Source organism: Trachypithecus francoisi, unplaced genomic scaffold, assembly GCF_009764315.1.
Source record: "Trachypithecus francoisi isolate TF-2019V2 unplaced genomic scaffold, Tfra_2.0 Contig01461, whole genome shotgun sequence".
Classification (NCBI taxonomy): Eukaryota; Metazoa; Chordata; class Mammalia; order Primates; family Cercopithecidae; genus Trachypithecus; species Trachypithecus francoisi.
In genome coordinates, this window is record NW_022681433.1 from 8,099,252 (window position 1) to 8,119,176 (window position 19,925).

General features: G+C 32.4%; 1 protein-coding gene across 8 annotated transcripts in view; it reads right to left on the reverse strand.

Moving 5' to 3' along the window:
- The window catches only part of NBEA (neurobeachin), a 786,519-nt gene that overhangs the window by 418,218 nt on the left and 348,376 nt on the right, over positions 1 to 19,925 (reverse strand). For all 8 annotated transcript variants that reach the window (XM_033235426.1, XM_033235381.1, XM_033235435.1 and 5 more), the window contains one exon: positions 4,306 to 4,367. In XM_033235426.1, coding sequence (XP_033091317.1) covers positions 4,306 to 4,367 — 62 coding nt within the window. The remainder of the gene's footprint in view (positions 1 to 4,305; positions 4,368 to 19,925) is intronic.

Genomic DNA, 19,925 nt, shown 5'->3' on the forward strand with positions numbered 1-19,925 from the left:
ACTAACCGCACAAAGGTAATTGCTCATTTATATTCAATTTTAAGTATCAGGTCATAATTTTTTATCATTCTTAACTGAATTCAAATTCAGCTTCAAAACTGGCAAGTTTCATCGATAACACTAAATGTGAGAAATGGAACAATGTGTAAGTCTTTAGTAACCATCAAAATGCTTAAAAAATGTAGTCACTAAATAACTACCAAATTAAATGTGACATAACTTCATCATGATAATTAGAATTTCATGATATTTCCAAAGACAATGGGGAAAAAACATCTACTCTATGCCTGGTTTTCTTATGTTTGAAATCTTACTATATACACCAAAAATCCTTTCACTATTGAGTACTTATAATGAATATTTTTTAATAGGCCTCTATGTTCTCTTATCTATGTCTTTGAACCTCAGCCTCAGATTTATTGTATTTAGCAGTAGAAAAGTGTATTTTTTCTTTTGTACTATTTGACTCAACTATATCAAACTGGAGAAAAAATGAAAAACGTAAATGTTCAAAGGCCAAATCAAAAAAAAAAAAAAAGATTGTTCTTTAGTTCTTTTATAAGTGTTGTCTTTAGAAGTCTTTTATAAGTGTTGTCTTTAGAAGTCCTGGGTTAACGCTTTGATCATATCAGTGAAGTCACAAAAATTCTTTTTATTTAAGTATATGAGGTATTTAGAAAAAACTAAATTCAAACAAACCACAAAATAATTCATTTTGCAGGCCTATTACTTTATATTACTTATATATCTTTAGGTTTTCAGTCAGAGTAGAAATGACTTACTAAGCATGCATTTGCTTAATCATTGCCTCCAGTCAGAAAGCACTTAAATACTAAGAATTTTTTAAATATACAGTTTCTCAATTTATAAAATATTTTCTATTGACAGATAAGGCACAGAAAAATGCAAGTGACATCTGCTAAGCTTTACTTACAAAAACTTAAAGAAATGCTATGGGATAACATCAGTCCATTTTTCCTGCAGTATATCTTATGGAGACTTCCTTAAAAAATCTGGAATTAATTAGAAACTATTATAGTACCTAAAGAAGTTTACTTGAAAACTAAATCTGCTATTCATCAAAGAGCACAATATGGTAAAAATAATGTAATAAACAAATAAGTACACATAGAGAATAAGCACCTCAACCATATCTAATTATAAAACTTTTTTTGAAAAGCTATGATAAAAGATAGTATCAGACCTCTGATATACTGAAGAATCTGTAGAAGACCTTGTATTCCCTAATTAAGCTCTGATTTGATATTAAGTTTTTTACTTTAGTTCATTTCACTTCAAAATGATATGAAACCAATTTTTAAAATGCTACTAATGTCAACTTTAATACAAAATAAAAGTGAAGAAGAATAAATATATTTGTATCATAAAATCTATATCAGAAAAAATTCCAGAATACAGTAAAAAATGTTTTGGGTATTTGTGGAATGATAAATATATCACAATGATAATATTAACAGCTTCTTAAGACTTAAATACGTTTTCCACAAAGATGTAAAATTACACTGGGGGGTAGACTGGATGATACATCCCTTGGAGTTTAAAAGTTTGCCCATATGAACTGAATTATCCTTGACAAGTACCTTCAGACACTTGTAATATGATCCCATGTAAATTTAGACCATATTTTGGGCACAAACTATTAGCAATAGTAAGTTTATTCAGGAGCTCAGATAAGAAAGAAAAGCTGATATCCTTAATAATATGTAGTTGCTAACAGGAAATTTCCAAAATGAAAATGAGAAGCATAAAAATAAAAGCCATCTAATGTGTTGTAGCAAAGAAAAACAAAATCCTATAAAAAACCCAATATTGCATTTTCTTTTCCCTTTTTAATACTTAGCTGCCTGGTCTCTCAAAAAAATTTTATCTTTCAATGGCTTGTCTAAATTTGGAAAAAGAAAAGCATATTTTATACAAATAAATACATTAAAAATTCCATTTGCAGAATTCTAACTTATTCTAACCAGCATTAAATTACAATATGAATAAGATCTTAGTTTGATTTCTCACTGTGGAAAAAATATATACATAGAATATCAAGATAGTAACTTAAAGCTATTCATTCAGATTTTCAACTATTTTTATTAGTATTAATACTGCTCATGATAATAACATGGAGCTATCAAGACTTACAAAAGGCTGTCTGTAGAGTAAAACAAAAAGTACTCAGAACTCTGCAGCTTTCAATATTCACCAGGATTATCTACTGCCTTGGCACAAAGATGGCCTACAGAACTGTACTAATTCTACAGGGACTGTGCTTCATTCTACAAGAGATGCATTAAGGGCTGCAGAAGAACTGCTTTGGAGAGAGCTATGCCAAGCAGTCTCCACAGCATCATTAACTGTATTTATTTCTCTTTTCAGAGGTATGCTACTGCTATGTTGCCCTGTTAATGGATGAAAATAGGATCTAAATCATCTTGAATTTAAGTAGTATAGAAAAATGGCACATCATTTTAAGAAACTTTGAAGACATGTCCATTTTTTGGTATGTGTGTCCTTACAACTAAAGACATGATTTTAAACATACATGGAGCAATTAATGATCTACAAAGATAGTTCTACAAGCTTAATTTCACAGTAAAATGGTAAACTGATCCCCCCGAATAGGAATAAAGGAGGATTATTAGTTTCATTAAAAATATTTAGTGGAAAGCATTATTTCACTTAAACAGAAAATAACAAAAACAATTGGGAGCTATTTTAAAGAATAAGCATATATTTTTAATTTACTTAAATGAGGTGCATTTAATCAATTAAATACTTGAAATATTTAAAAAACTGAATTATTTTAAAAATTCAACTTAAAAATCAAATCGAGAGGCATGTTTACAACATTGCTTTGCTGAAACACTGAAAGAAAGTGCACTGCATAGAGAGCTTAAATTTCTCACTCTTCCTTTCAATCAATATCTGAGGCAAAGTTTCATCTCTAGGGCCCTTAATGGCAGGAATTCCTGGAGCCAGCAAATGAGTAATGTTAAACCTATGATTAGATGATGAGGCCATCAAAGACACTAGATCTTAATGCTACATTCCTCCTTGTTTCTCTGAACAGCAGTGAAACACAGGGCTATAGAAGAAGGAATTCTAAGCTATTTTTCCATTAAAGCATTTTACAGAACTGTGCATCATCATGAATCGAAAAGATCCAGATAGTCTCTCGAACTCAGGACTTCAACAGTAGGTGATAACATTTTCAAATGCCCTGCAGATGAGCTTCTCACAGGGATGCTGCTTTCTTTAACCTCTTACTTATCAATGTTGTTCCTGGCTATAATGAGGAACATGGGCCTAACGATTTTCCTAGGAATATATTCTTGAAGAAAGTAAACCTGAAAACTGAAAATCAATTGGTAAGTTTTTCGTTTGTTTTGTTTAGCTTTGCTGATGTTTTAGAGGATCACTTGAATTCATATTGTTGTTTGTTTGCGAGTTAGCTGTAGCTTTAAGCAAACCTCAGGCCAGTAATTAGGAAGAGCTTAGATATATGTTTCTTTCTACTGGGGAAACTATGAATAAAGGTAATAACTGCTTATTACAAACACACACAAGCTCTTATTTCATTCTGACATTACAAAATATTTAACACTAATATGATAATCAGGATAATCAGGACTACTAGGAGACTTGACAGAGCTGGTGAGAAGAAAGACCAATAGGTTCCTATTTAAGTAATCAGAAAATATATTTATATTTATTTTTGGTTTCTCTGTAATTGTTAAGAAGAAACAATACCCAACAATTACCATTTATCTTTGATTCTGATTATTAAAGATAAACAGCTCAAGTAGATTTTCAGAATTTATACTGACATATACAAATTACACTTAAAAAAAGAGAAAGCAGCAAGGTCTTAAGCTGTATCATACACTTTGGGTATGGAATTAAAAAACTTACTTTTTGTTATCTCAAATATAATAAAGAAGAAGAAAGAAACAATGTAATTAATAATACATTTAAAAATTATAAATTACAATGTTTATGCATTATATATGTATTTTATATACATATATATGATAGGAAACAATGGAAGAATTGAAAGCGTAGAATAATACTGCTAAAAAGAGTGGAAGAAGGGAGAGGGAGAATAAGTCAATACTTACATGGTAAGATAATCTATATACTAATATAACTCAGTGTAAATTATTTTCTCCATCTATGGGATAACAGATGGAAATTTTAAAAATATATAAACATACACTTACATGCACGTACTTTTTATTATTAGTCACAAAAGTCCTCATATATTAATGTAATTGAGTTAATGAGATTTTGTACCTGAGAACAAAGCAGCATAACAAGCTCAACCACAGATGTGCTGGACTTCATACAAACAAGGCCTACAACAAAGAAAGGTTAAAACAAAATTAAATTACAATGGTAGAAATTACCATTCTGAGTTAATTCATTACATAATTTTAATGTATAAAAAAGCTTTCTTTTAAATAGAATTCCTAAGGTAAAATGAATGAAAATGTTCACCTAACATATATTTTTAACAATAATTTAAAACTATTCAGATACACAAGATGATGTGAAAATACTCAAAAACTGACTTCATGCTTTGGTTGTTTATTTGGTGGCGGCATTTCTTACATTTAAACAAAATGGGGAAGGTTAGTAAAATTGATGAGCTATGTGTAGCTCCTATTACTCCAACGACATTTATTATATGGTTGTTTCCTTGGAGCAAAGAACAATAATCATTGAAGTTCTGCCTAAATTTTGTTCCAAAAGACAAAATTAATTTACAAACAGGTAATTTCCACAGCTTATCAGTTATTAAATAATTTAAAAAATAATAAAAAGAATGTATGATTAACACATCAATCAATGCTTATAAAATATTGCACTGTTATACTTCCAATCTCCCCAACAGATAGCAGAAGAAAAAAACAGAATGTAATAATGTCTATGTAATAATGGCTACTACTCATTGATCACTTACTATGTGCTGGGCAATATTTAACACATTGGTACAGTGCCTTATGTGCATGGTCTCATTTAATTATCATTATACTCTGTGACACAGTATTATTATTCCCATTCTACAGGTTAAGAATGTATTCTTTCTATAAACAGTTTAAACATTAAGTCTTATATGTATTGATGAAAAGTTATCAAGATTTTTTCCAATTAAAAGTATGACTGCTGTATAACAATGTATATGATAAGAAAGCAGATCTTAATTGGTAGTTTTTTGAAGTGCCAACATAGAGAATGAAGTAATCAAGTATTAATAAAGCTGTTGAGAGTAAGTTAATTATGATGTTTGGTAATTTAAAAATATTTTCTAAAGTTTTTCACTGCTTTTAAAATTAAAGTAACTTAATAGATTTTTCCTCTTTCAAAAATAACTTCTATGTAACAAGAACATTCATAGTTTTTAGAAATACTATCATTTTTCTTCCTTTGATGATAAATGTAATTAGTAAAAGCATCACACAGTAAGAAAGGCCATGGTCTTAACATTATTTATTGCTAAATGGAAAGTCGAAGTGAAATCAGTTATTTTTTCTTAAGGTGATTTCAATAAACAGTCTTAAGTGCCTTCTAGACACTAGCATGTATATTTACTGTAGGTAGTGGATAGATACCCTTTTGTGCCCATTTTGCTAATGACCCTATCTCCTCATTGTACCGACCAACAGAACAAGCTATAAAAACGTACTAGTGTTCCATCTCATCAGATCTTTGGGCAGACAGTTAACTAATGAAATAAGAGGCAGATGTGAGAAGCTCATTTAAGAGACAATGGGTGTAATTGATCAATAATTCTCATGCTCAAGTTCTAGGGAGTCAGAAAGATTAATGAGACATGTATCACCTGTTGGCTACTCAAAGATTTGAATTCTGACAAAGAGAAAACAAGTAAAAGGCCAAACGATCACAATTAAACTCATGTAAATTTAGACAATAAGGCTTTGATATAAAGAATTATTCACATATATTCTGTGTATGAGTTTTTAAATATGTAACAAATTGAAGTAAAATTAGGAAAAACATGAAATTGCATTCATTTCTCAGAAGTCAATTTTTTAAATGAACTTTTAGAAAACACTATGTAACAAGAACATTTATAGTTTTTACAAATAACATCATTCCATCATAAGAAAAATATAAACAAATGCTTCATTAATGCTTTGTTCAAGAGGAATGACAAAAAAATTGATACAATAGCAAAATTCCAATTTGCAAACGGTGCTCTCAGTATTTTGTAAAAGGCTATTGTGATTTCAAGTCCATAGAACCTCACACCTTTACTCATGTGTTTTGTCTAATTAGTTTTGGACAGAAGGAACAAATGGATTTTCCCAAAAGCAAAAGAAAAACTAAACGTGACAATGAGAACACAAGCAGAGGCAAATTTGAAAGACCTATCTATCTTCAAAAATTACATAATCACTTTGGTTTTTAGTAAAAAAAAAAAGAGGTAAACTCAATGTTTTACTAGAGATAATGAAAATACAACCACTGACTGATGTTATAAGTAACTCTTAAGCTGTATATGAATAAGACAAATATTTTACAAGTGTATGTCTCAAAAAGTTTGACTGTATCCTTTTTGTATGTCACAAAAAATTCATAGTCAAATTAATTCATTTGATATACCCACTTATGAGCAAAATATAGTGTTAGTACTAAGCAGTTTACAGTAATAAATAAGTTATTATTTATACCTTCCCAAGTGCCCATATCTTAATTCAAATTAAGATTATATAAAATTTATATAGAACTTTAGAATTTACAGATAACTTACATATATGCTATCTCATTTGAATCTCCTAATAACTGTTTAAAGTAGTTATAACTACCTCATTTGATACATAAAAATTGAAGAGATTTGGTGGCTAGCCAAAGGTGTGTCATTCAGTAAGTGGTGGAATTGGGACCCAAATTCAAGTCATCCAACTCAAAGCCCATTCTGTTTGCTGCAGAGCTACATAGTTTGGTATTAATAATATGGCAATATATGATTATGAGAATGCTCATAATGGTCAATTCAAAGTTGAATGATTTGGACAGTTTTCCTGGTGAAAGTAGCTTATTGTGGTCAGACATGGGAACAAAAAGCAATAGCTTAAGTGAAAAGCACACAGGAAGCAGAGAACAAAGAAAAAATCTGAAAAAAACTTTTATAGCTTGGGGGATGGATGAATAAACTATAAGAGTGTTTAAAAGTGTACTGGAGAGCTAGGGTAAAAATCAAAGATAGATTAAGACTGAAAGAAAGAAAATTATATGGTTTTGAAAGACAAACGGAAAAATTTAAAGCAAGTTATAAAATGTTTTGAGAAATGATACTAAGGACTATTTATAGTATTCCTATTCTATCATGACAATCTGTGCCTTGTTAAGTAAGAAGTAGCTCCCAAAGGAGCTGTACATATGTGCCTCCCCAGCAAAAATATAGTTAGGAGTATGGGCAAAGTAATAGAATATTTTCACCAAAAATATGTATTCTAAAAATACATATTTTTAGAATAATAAATATTCTAACCAGAATTACTGATTCAGTATTGCAAACCATAGAGCTTACCAGTATAAAATGAACACCTGGAATGTAGATAATAAACGTGTGAGGGCTTATGAGGAAAGAGGCTTGTATATTTGGGAGATACTTTAACAGTAAGGAAACCATCCATTAAGAGCTTTTGAATATATTATGAACTACATTGTTGAAAGATGAAGTCAGCTCACTGAGTGGCTAAGATACAAGTACTTGAGAAGATTAATTAGCTGGACAAACTTGAGGTGGTCCAGATCCAGGCAGTAAATAAAACAGATATAGCTGAGTAAACCATTATCCAAAAAAACTGGCAGTTCTTTTGGGTTCACACTGACTAGGGGCAGGAAGTCAATTTCTACTTTCAGGATGACACTCCCTCCCCACCAAAAAAACAAGATAAAACAAAACAAAACAAAAAACTGCCACAAATGATAAACCAGATAAGAAATCTCCAAAATGAGTATAAAGTTAGAAACTTGGCCTTTGGGACAAAGCTATCTTTATTTAATACAAACACTACTAAAAGATACAATGATATTATTTTAATAAAGAACTGTCAGACTCTTTTGAGTCAATCTGTGGGTCTAACTTTTTACATCTGTTGAATTGAATATCAAGTTAAAAGAGCCCTAAAGTTTTAAAATACTGTTGAAAAATTCCATCTCTAGCAGAATGTTCCTCATGGTGGGAGATGAAGAATATCACATGTTCTAGGGACAAGAAATAATGCTCTTATATGGAACTCATCTTTTAAATGTTAAAGTTTTCTTGAAGTAAGGATCCAAGAGAGGAGACTCTGACAGACATCTATGATTGCTTTGAATATATTATGAATAAATATTAATTGAATCAATAAATCTATAAATCATTATCAACTGTAGATAAAAATTACACTTTGAGCAATAATAAGAACATCATTTTTTAGAATAAGATCCGAATTCATTCAAAAAACATTTACCAAGCGTACTTCTAATGCGCCTGACACCATGGTAGGTACTAAGTGGGATGTGGGGCAGATAATGTAAGCAAATAATCATGATAGGGAATCTTAGGGGGTTCATAGAGAGTGCAGTGTGAGAAGCACAGGAAGGGTATTAAGCAACTGTGTCTAGGAGAAGAAGTTATGGGGAATGTGACATTTAAGTTGGATAATGCTGAGCCTATCTAAGCAAAAAATGGAAAGAAAGGAAGGTCACTACATGTGACAGAGAAATGTTTGAGGTATAAAGAAGCATGCAATAGTCAGCAAAACGGAGTTGGAATGTTATGTCGTAGGGTGTGAAGGATGAAAGGAAGTGACTGGAAAGGAAGACAGAGAGGTAGGCAGGAAGTAGAGCCATACATGGCATACTATCCTGTCATCACCAGGGAGAAACTACAGGATTTTAAGCAGGGCGCAGACAGAATTAGCTCTATTTTGGAAAGACCACTTTCTGTCAGCAGTACAGGAAGAAACTAGTAACTAAAAACTTTAGTTACACGACTGAAAGCTTGAGCTCAAGATGGTGGCAATGCAAGTAGAGACAGACTTGAAAGGCATTCTGTAACGAGACAAACTATTTTAGACAACTATTTTAACAACCATTTGGGGCACGGTAAAGGAACCATCAGAGTGTGATGATGATACCGTTAACTGAGATAAGGAAAGCAAATAAAGAAGCAAATTTGCAGAAGGAAAAGTGATGAGTTTCATTCTAGACAATACTTCTCTCCACAATAAAAGATACCAATTTATTTTCCATCAAACAGATATGACTATACTGACAATCTGAATTTTAAAAATCAAATATGCCCAGGCATAACTAGTTTTTAGTTAATCTTCTAATGATTTTTAATCTTTTTGTTTGTTTTGGAGGCAAAATCTTGCTGTGTCATCCGGGCTGGAATACAGTGGCTAATTTTTGTAATTTTGGTGGAGACAGGGTTTTGTCATGTTGCCCAAGCTGATCTGAACTCCTGAGCTCAAGCAATCCACCCACCTGGGCCTCCCAAAGTGCTGGGATTACAGGTGTAAGCCACCAGGCCAAGCCTATTCTTAACTTTAAAAAATCCCCAAATTAGTAGAGCTGAATGGCACTGAAATACTTTCATTTCAGTAACAAATGTTGAGTAACTATAGGTGTGGAAAGGAATTTTGCATGTCCACTATGCTTCATGTGCCTTAGTTTCAGTGGTGTGTTCTTCAAAATTCTGTTCTCTCCACTTCTCACGTGGTATGGTGAAGGATTCTAAGACACAGGGTATTACCATAATGAGTATCTTTTAGACTCCTATAATACTTACACATCTCTATCTGCACAATAGTAATTTCTGATATTTTCTACTATTCTTTTACTTTTTTAACCTGAAACATGAAATTATCTTCCTATGCCCTCACTGTGATATGCTTCTCTCTGTGAAATTTACTTTCAATGTTACCATGTAAGTCACCTGAACTTACTAAGATTTAAACCTTAAAAAAGAGCAAAGCAAGCAATTAGTGTGGCTTTCTAATTCAAAACCAAGAAAACAAACAAAAATCAACATGAAACATCCTTTGAAATAACAATAATGGCTTAAATTTTTATTATTGCTAAAACTAATATTAAGATGTATATAGGATGTATATAGGTAATATTAGTTACTATGTTAATTGAACATTTTAAGGTTTGCCTATGTGTTCTCTCAAGTATTTTATTTTAAAACTGTATTACAAATGGGATCAACTCTAACATTAACTTAAAACTATAATAAAATTTGACTAAAAAAGCTTATTTAAATATAATTAAGCCAATACAGCTTACATTCATGTTTAGATTACAAATTTTAACAACAACAACAACAAAAAAAACCCTGCAAAATACGGTAGAGACGGTGAGAGTTCATGCATTCACTGATCTTTAGTTCACTAAAAACTAAGTTATCACAAACTTATGACAGTCTTACTGTCTTTAAAACAGGAACAAAACTTAAGTTTCTGGATATACCAGATATATTAGGTGGTGGCAAACTTTTTCTGTAAAGGACCTGATAGTAAATATTTTTGACTTTGGTGGCTATAAGTTTCTGTCACAACCGCTGAACTCTGGCATGTGGTACAAAGGTAGCCATAGACAATATATAAACAAATGAGTTTGGCTGTCTTCCAAGGAAACTACTTACTCATCCCAAGATGTGTGTGTACATGCATCTGTGTGGTGTGTGTACATGCATCTGTGTGGTGTGTGTACATGCATCTGTGTGGTGTGTGTGTGTCTGTGTGCATATGTGCATGAGCTCGTATGTGTAAGAGAAACAGAGAAGCAGAACACAAACATATACATACACACCCTTACACATCTAGAGATACTAAAAATCGCAGGGCAATTATTTTAGCTGTACATCCATGATACTTTACAATTCTGAAACCCAAAAAGCTATGAAAACTGAAAGCTTTCTTGTAAGATTATCACAAATTCAATTATCAGCAAAATTTCCCCTGAATAATGTGATGCTATTTAAAATTTGTTATTTTATTTATTGTGAAAATCCCTACGTATTACTGTAGGCATGTTAATGTGTTTTATTAGGGAGCCCTCCCAGCCTTTCCTAAAGATGCTATGAAATATATGCACTTACTACCTTTCGTAGATCCAAAATATTTGAATTGCAAAATGCATCTGGCTTATCAAAAGTCAGAAATCAGAGGTATTGTGTTACATGAGATATTTTGGAAGACTGATAAAGAAATTAATATTATTAATTTTACTTGCAATTTCAAAGTAATTTGATATTACACATTTCCCACGGAAATTTCAGATGTTTGGAAGAACTAAAAATCAATTTCCATATGACAATGGTTGACTCAGTGCTTTTAAATTGTAATCCCAGAATGTTTAGATTGCTCAGAAACAAAGTTTAATTGTAGTTACACAATACCCAAATAATCATTTTGACTGATTTATTGAAATAAACTCTCTAAATTTTTTGTCATTGTGTTGATACAGCCTAGAAATCTTACTGTGAATATTTTTTTATAGTTTTGCTTCTGCTGAGAAGTTTTTACATAATGCCAGAACTGAAGTTCGTAACACTCACAGATAACTCTTCTACAAAACGACAGATTAAAATACAAAAAGGAATCTATAGTGATGGTTTCTATACAGATTTTAAACTAGTGATATGATTTTAATATGAGCCAAAGAGAATACTCTAATGGCATTATCAGCAATATTATTAACACCTATTATCTGTGAAACACTGCCCCGAGTTTACTCTTTTTTAATTTATGCTTTACAAATTTATTTAAGGAACAATAATTATATCACTGCTATAGACTTTGCACTATCTATAAGGATCTATAAGGAATCCAGAAATGATACAGTCTTTGGTCTCAAGGAGATAAGAGACCAGTTACAGAGATAAGACATAGAAATGTAGATTTATGAAGAGTCTAAAGAATACGGTACTGATGTAAGGATTACAATAAAGTACTATGTCTCCAAATAACATAAAACAATTATTTTCGAAATTGCATGAGATACTTTTACTCACAGTAGTAACTCAAATTTCCACTACAGAAGGTGACTGACCTGAGTGTCTTGCCCTGTTCTTGACTTCCTAATACAATCACAACAGCAATGATTAGGAATGAAATAAGTGAAATAAGAGACATTTCGCGATCATAAATCATTTGGATCTTGCAATTCTTTTTGGGTTAATTAGAGAATCAATTGTTATTCCTGTATCACTCCTCTGCATCAACTTTCTTTACTTCTCTCTGAGCTCCTTGAAATTTCAAAAGCCTCAATCAAATTCTAAAGCTATTAACCTATGTCTGGTTCAAATTTTAACATTGCTCAAGAAAGACTCTGGTCCTAAATAATTACTAAGAATGATACATGTGTTTTAACCAGGTACACATCATTTCAAGAAATATTAATAATCAAAAGAAGAGAAAATATACTATGTTAGTGATATGATTACCTTACACAAGTAGTTACATTTAAATAAGAGTGGCTACAGTAAGGCTTCTATATTAAAAATAAAATAATTGGCCGGGTGTGGTGGCTCACGCCTAAAATCCCAGCACTTTGGGAGGCCAAGGCAGGCGGATCACAAGGTCAGGAGATCGAGACCATCCTGGCTAACATGGTGAAACCCCATCTCAACTAAAAACAAAAAAAAAATTAGCCGGGCGTGGTGGCAGGCCCCTGTAGTCCCAGCTACTCAGTGGGCTGAGGCAGGAGAATGGTGTGAACCCAGGAGGCGGAGCTTGCAGTGAGCCGAGATTGCGCCACTGCACTCCAGCCTGGGTGACAGAGTAAGACTCCGTCTCAAAATAAATAAATAAATAAAATATAAATCCTTTTAAGCATATTATGTATACATGAACAATTTGTATACAGTTTCAAACTACCTAAATTCTGATATTAATTTATTTAAATTCTCAAATATACTTAATAATTACAAGTTCACAAATTTAAATACATTTCAGATAGTTATATACACCCTTTAAGATCTTTATTTTTGTATTAAAAAAGTACTGGTGTTTTTTCTTTCAAATACTTAATATATCATGTAAAATGGAAATGCTATGTATCACTCTTCTTTTCATAAAAAAGACATTCATGAAGTCAGAGAGAAAAAACATAATTGGTAAAAGGAAATTATTTGATAATTATTATAATTAAGGCATAAATCACCAAAAAAAATGGTTTCAGTATAAAGCAGGCTCAAGTAGAGGTCAGTCAGGTGAACCTCGCTTAATTCCAAAAGTACATTAACTTTATACAATAATTATTGCCAAATTGTTGAAATACCCTGAAAAAACAAACTAAACTTCACAAAGTTCCTTATTTGTGCTCAAAGCAATAAATTCTCAAATGTGATCCAAGTCAAATTTTCTTACCAAATCCTCCATTTAAGAAAAAACTTAGAGATGAGTAATCAGTACAGTTTCATTCATTCATAATGAAATAGGTTCTTAGAATTTCCTTCAATTTTACAACATTGAAGATATTTCCTAAAGTCACAGAAATTATTATAAGCATATGATTCAACCCAAGGAATAATTTATTGGGATAGTATGCCAAAGACTATATACATTGAATTAATAAGATTATTTTGCCTAACTAGAAAATCCTGTATCCAAATCACAACTATCCACAATTCATGGTGAGATCTTAAGAGTCAAATTCTATATTAAACACCAGAATTCAGTCCAATAATGATACAACAAAGAAGTCATGTGAGTATGTGAGTCTCTTTGTAATTTAAAAAAAAAATACTTCTAGTGTAAAATATTAGACCTATTATAAACAAAAGTGGTACTTTTATTACTTAGAATCCAGTTATAATATAATGGAGATCTATTACAAGTTAGTTATATTTTGAAACTGGATGAAATAGGAGATCTAAAAAAGGGCATCAAATAAATGGCAAAAAAAAAGTCTGTCAAAAAGAGAACCAGTCATTTCCAAGAATTAAAGGCATTCAAAGATTAGATTCTCTAAGTAGTGTGTATACTTACCATAGGCCAGGACACAAATATAAAACAGTTATGTTTCATGTGCTGGAGAAGCCTGAATTCTAATGGAGTATACAGGCAGGTAAACTGATCAGTTTATTGGGATGGGACCCAGTATTATCTCAGAATCTTTCCTGGATATTAACTTGGTAAGCAAGCTAAATGATGTTATTAATGTAATTCCTTTTGTGATTATTAGAAAATGATGGAATTAAAAAATACTAGTAGGAAATATTTAACTTGAAATAATGAACAGCTATTAATTTCTAGAGAAAAACTAACCTAGGGATTATTCTAGGATCAGTAATTATAAATAGTATTATTCAATTTATAAAAGAAAATCTGCTGAAATTAATTTAAACATCTTCTTTTACTCATGAGAGGATGCAGAGTCTCAGATATTCTCCATAACAAAACAAGTATGTAAATAGAAAGCACACTTACTGTGAGAATATTTTTCCAGTTGAAATATTTTGTTGTACTGCTGTTGAAATTACCTGTATAATCTTTTTAAGTAAATAGTTTATAAGCTAAAAAATATATTTAATCAGAAGAATATATTTGGTTGGACTTTGTGTAATTAGAACAATCCTACTAAGAACAGAGAGAACAACCTGTCAGATATGGATAATATAACATGTATATCCCTATAAATTAACCTAGATAGATATAAAATCTCTACTAAAAGAAATCTGAAATAATTTAAAAATTAGAAAATATTCTTATATGTTAAAATTGTCCTTTAAAAAATCAACCTGACACACCCATGATGGGCCGACAGGGGAAATGGATAACTTCTCCAGGTTTATGTCTTAGGAAATGTCCATTCCCTCAGCTTATTTTTCTCAGGCTTTTCAGCAAAAGTTAGTTCTTGGTGGCTTATTTCTCTTGTGATCCAGTATCCACCTATGTTGTGGTAACTCTTAATTAAGGGGCATGTGTAATGGGAAAAATTGTGTTTTGATACCTGAGAAGGACAGACTGAAGACTGATGGTCAAAGTTGACATGCCCTGGGCCCGACCTCATAGTCTGAAACTAGAGAGCAAGGAACAATATATCTGGACAGCATAGATCAAGGTCCAGGAAAAAGTCTGCCTGTATACTTTCTAATTCATTGTATTGTTTTAAACTCAAATTAGCTGACTATTGCTAATAATCTGAATGTTAGTAATAAGCCAATTGGTTTTTACATTCCTCTAAATATTTTAATGTTAGGGTTTATCCTGAGCTCTCAGACCTAGGCAATTTTATAAGTATTTCAGAATTCTTTTAGTCTGAATCTAATTTTTAATTAAGTCAAAGAAACTCTGAACTGAAATCAGAATATCTGGTTTTAATGTAGTCTCTACAAATTAGTTGTGTAAACTTGAGCTAAGACACTTCACATTCTTGACACTAAATTTCGTTGCTAGTAAATAGATTGATTTTAAATCTTTTTTATCACAGTCTACAGCAATACATTTCATATCATGATCCTACATATGTAACTGAAACAAATGTTTTACAAAATAGAACTTCCTTTCACTGTGATACTGTCATCTATGTTATGCTATGGCATGGCCTGCCACTAAAAAGTACTGGCCAGGGCTTGCTTTATTGATGACACTGTACACCTAATGAATCACAGCCTGCAGTCTGAAAATCAATTCTCCAGAGTTGGTCCACTTTCTGTTTTATATGGCCTGTGAGCTAAAAATAGTTTTAATATTTTAAAGTTACTGGAAAAACAGAAAGGCAATATTTCATGATACTTAAAAGTTACATAATACTCAAATTTCAGTGTTCATAAAATTTTATTGAACATAGCTGAGCTTGTTTTTTTACATATTGTATGTAGCTACTTGCATGTTACAGTGGGAAAGTTGAGCACTATGACAGAGACTACACGGTTGGAAAGCCTGAAGTATTCATGTTTTGACCCATCTAAGAAATAGTTTGCCAATCCTTGTGCTAAAGCACACATAGTTCTTTCTGTCTTGAATATCCCAGGTTCTGACTCCTTCCTTCAGGTCTTACTGGGCTGAACTGGTACCAAAGAGAAGATGCATGATAGCATAAATGAAATGATATGGAAAAGTATTGGTTCTTAGTTATTTAGGCATCAAATTTCTATTTAATTACGTACTTGAAAACAAGAATGAAAAGTGGCTAAACCAACAGGCAGTATTTGGTGGTAGCATAAAGATGACATCATTTACAGAATCTGTTTTTGTGAGTTCACGGGGTTTTATCTTGTAGACCTTAAGCATTTCAGTTAAATGATGGGACCAGTAAAGGCTCCTAATACTTTTAGCAGGGATTAGGTTTGAACACAAAATGGTCAATTACATTGCATTGTATTGCTATGTGTTAAATTTACAATACAAGAGGTCGAGAAAATGAAGCCACTTTCATGTACTTCAAAATTGCCTTTCAACTATCCTTTTTTCTTTCATTGTTCAAATGTATAACATCCTTATTGAATTTGTATAATACAATCTTATTCTTTACTCTCCTTCTATTTAACCCTTCTTGTACACTACTGTTTCTAAATCATATATATACATATATATGTGTGCATATATATATATTTTATATATATTTTTCTTTTTAGATGGAGTTTCGCTCTTGTTGCACGGGCTGGAGTGCAGTGGTGTGATCTTGGCTCACGGCAACCTCTGCCTCCTGGGTGCAAGTGATTCTCCTGCCTCAGCCTCCTGAGTAGCTTGGACTACAGGCATGTGCCACTACATTGGCTAATTTTTGTATTTTTTTGGTAGAGATGAGGTTTTGCCATGTTGGCCAGGCTGGTCTCAAATTCCTGGCCTCAAGTGGTCTGCCTGCCTTAGCCTCCCAAAGTGCTGGAATTACAGGTGTGACAGCCACTGTACCCAACCCTAAATCATACTTTAATTTTGTTCCTTTCCGTTCAAATTTTTTTCAAGAATGACTAGAATCTAGGTTTCTTTTTTTCCTTTAGAATATGGGTATTTGGCAAAGTCACTGCTCCTTTCTTTCTACCCTCCTTTGCTATACGCTGTTTTACTTTTTTTTTTTTTGAGACGGAATTTCTCTCTTTTTGCCCAGGCTGGAGTGCAATGGGGTGCTCTCAGCTCACCACAACCTCTGCCTACCAGGTTCAAGTGATTCTCCTGCCTCAGCCTCCTGAGTAGCTGGCATGACATGGTATGCAACACCATGTCCGGCTAATTTTGTATTCTTAGTAGAGACAGGGTTTCTCCATGTTGGTCAGGCTTGTCTTGAACACATGACCTCAAGTGATCCACCCACCTCGGCCTCCCAAAGTTATGGGATTACAGTTGTGAGTCACCACACCCGGCTTAATGTAATTTTTAATAAGTCATGAACAAATATGAGTTTTTCTGGCTCTCTTATGTCTTTACTTCCCTTAATACCTGGTCTCTGCCAGGTTTAAACCTGATCAAGATGTCATCCACGTTGGTTTTTGTGCGTGTGTACTGTATTTTTACTTTACCAAATTTCGTTTTAAGAATATAGTTGGAAACAAAGCAGTGTTGAGGTAAGTACCAGCTTTGTTGAATCTTGTCGATAACTAGCTGAATTTTTACACGTAAGTATCTCCCATGTTCTCTCTATATCCCCGCCACCTGGGGCCACAGACGCTTACGTTGCATTGTTATTGTTCTGCATGCATGCTTTCTATTCCTCTGCTAAAACAGAAGGGAAAAGTAAACAATTCTCTAAAGTTTTCTTTAAATATGTAATGTAATATTACAAAATTTAAATATATAATCTATTTTATATTCAAAAAGAATCAGAATTCAATTAAAAAACGTGGACTTTGCTTAGAACAACATGAGGATGAGCAGAGGGCCATCAGCTACTAAATAAACTCAGGCTAGTATCTTGTAGTCTATTCACATTTAGGAACTACAGTATGTCTATAATAAGTATATAAATTACTTGGAAAATTTAATCACTACAATATGACTGCTAAGCAATGTATTTCCTTTTTAAAAACTTCCCAATTTATTTTTTTCCCAAATTGTTTACATATTTCTCTAATGTGCATTAGCATCCCAGAAAGTATAATAATAAAAGCCAGCATTAATTTCATGCTTAGCTTCTTGAAGATTCCATGTAGTTTATCATGAGTAGACATTATAGTCAGCATGCAATTTTTCATAATGTAAAAATATTTCTCGTCTCAAAAGAAGTTACATGTATGCCCTCCAAACCAAACTTGTTATTCAATGACATAAATTTAATGGAATATACAGACCTTTCATTGTATTACCTTGTATTTTAAGCACCCAAATGTCTTTATTTGTCAAAACAATCTAAGCTCGCACCAGGTGCCTGAGAGTAATTCTAAATATAGCCTCTTTTTTTTTTTTTTTTGGTATTGTCCTGGATCGCATTTAAAAATTTATACAAATACATCAATTGTATTAGAACAAAAGAGAAAACAATTCCCTTTAAAAATTATCATGGAAGAGACAACACAGACCATATGTGGTCTTATTTTGTATAACAAAAGTATCTTCTAATCACCGTATCAAAGTAGAAGATTGATGTCATATTAAGGGATAAAGTCATCTTATACTGATGAAAAATTGCATGTATTCAGTTAGCTCTACAGCAGATGTACAGATATGCCATCTACAACTTTTGGGTGGTCATCTCTTCTTTTTATAAATTATTATACTTTAAGATTTAGGGTACAAGTGTACAACGTGCAGGTTTGTTACATAGGTATACACGTGCCATGTTGGTTTGCTGCACCCATCAACCCGTCATTTACATTAGGTATTTCTCCTAAGGCTATCCCTCCCCCAGGATCTGTCATTTCCTGACTTTCTAATGATCGCCATTCTAACTGGCATAAGATGGTATCTCATTGTTGCTTTGATTTGCATTTCTCTGATGACCAGTGATGATGAGCATTTTTTCATGTGTCTGTTGGATGCATAAATGTCTTCTTTTCAGAAGTGTCTGTTCATACCCTTTGCCCACTTTTTGATGGGATTGTTTTTTTCTTGTAAATTTGTTTAAGTTCTTTGTAGATTCTGGATATTAGCCCTTTGTCAGATGGATAGATTGCAAAAATTTTCTCCCTTTCTGTAGGTTGCCTGTTCACTCTGATGATAAGTTTCTTTTGCTGTGCAGAAACTCTTTAGTTTAATTAGATCCCACTTGTCTATTTTGGCTTTTGTTGCCATTGCTTTTGGTGTTTTAGTCATAAAGTCCTTGCCCATGTCTATGTCCTGAATGGTTTATGCCCAGGTTTTCTTCCAGGGTTTTTACGGTGTTAGGTCTTACATTTTAAGTCTCCAATCCATCTTGAGTTAATTTAGGTATAAGGTGTAAGGAAGGGATTCAGTTTCAGCTTTCTACATATGGCTAGTTTTCCCAGCACCATTTATTAAATAAGGAAACCTTTCCGCATTGCTTGTTTTTGTCAGATTTGTCAAAGATCAGATGGTTGTAGATGTGTGGTGTTATTTCTGACTACTCTGTTCTGTTCCATTGGTCTATATATCTGTTTTGCTACCAGCATCATGCTGTTTTGGTTACTGTAGCCTTGTAGTATAGTTTGAAGTCAGGTAGCGTGATGCCTTCAGCTTTGTCCTTTTTGTTTAGGATTGTCTTCACTACACAGGCTCTTTTTTGGTTCCATATGAAATTTAAAGTACTTTTTCCCCCAATTTTATGAAGAAAGTCAGTGGTAGTTTGATGGTAATAGCATTGAATCTATGAATTACCTTGGACAGTATGGCCATTTTCATGATATTGATTCTTCCTGTCCATGAGCATGGAGTATTCTTCCATTTGTTTGTGTCCTCTTCTATTTCGTTGAGCAATGGTTTGTAGTTCTCCTTAAAGAGGTCCTTCACATCCCTTGTAAGTTTGATTCCTAGGTATTTTGTTATCTTTGT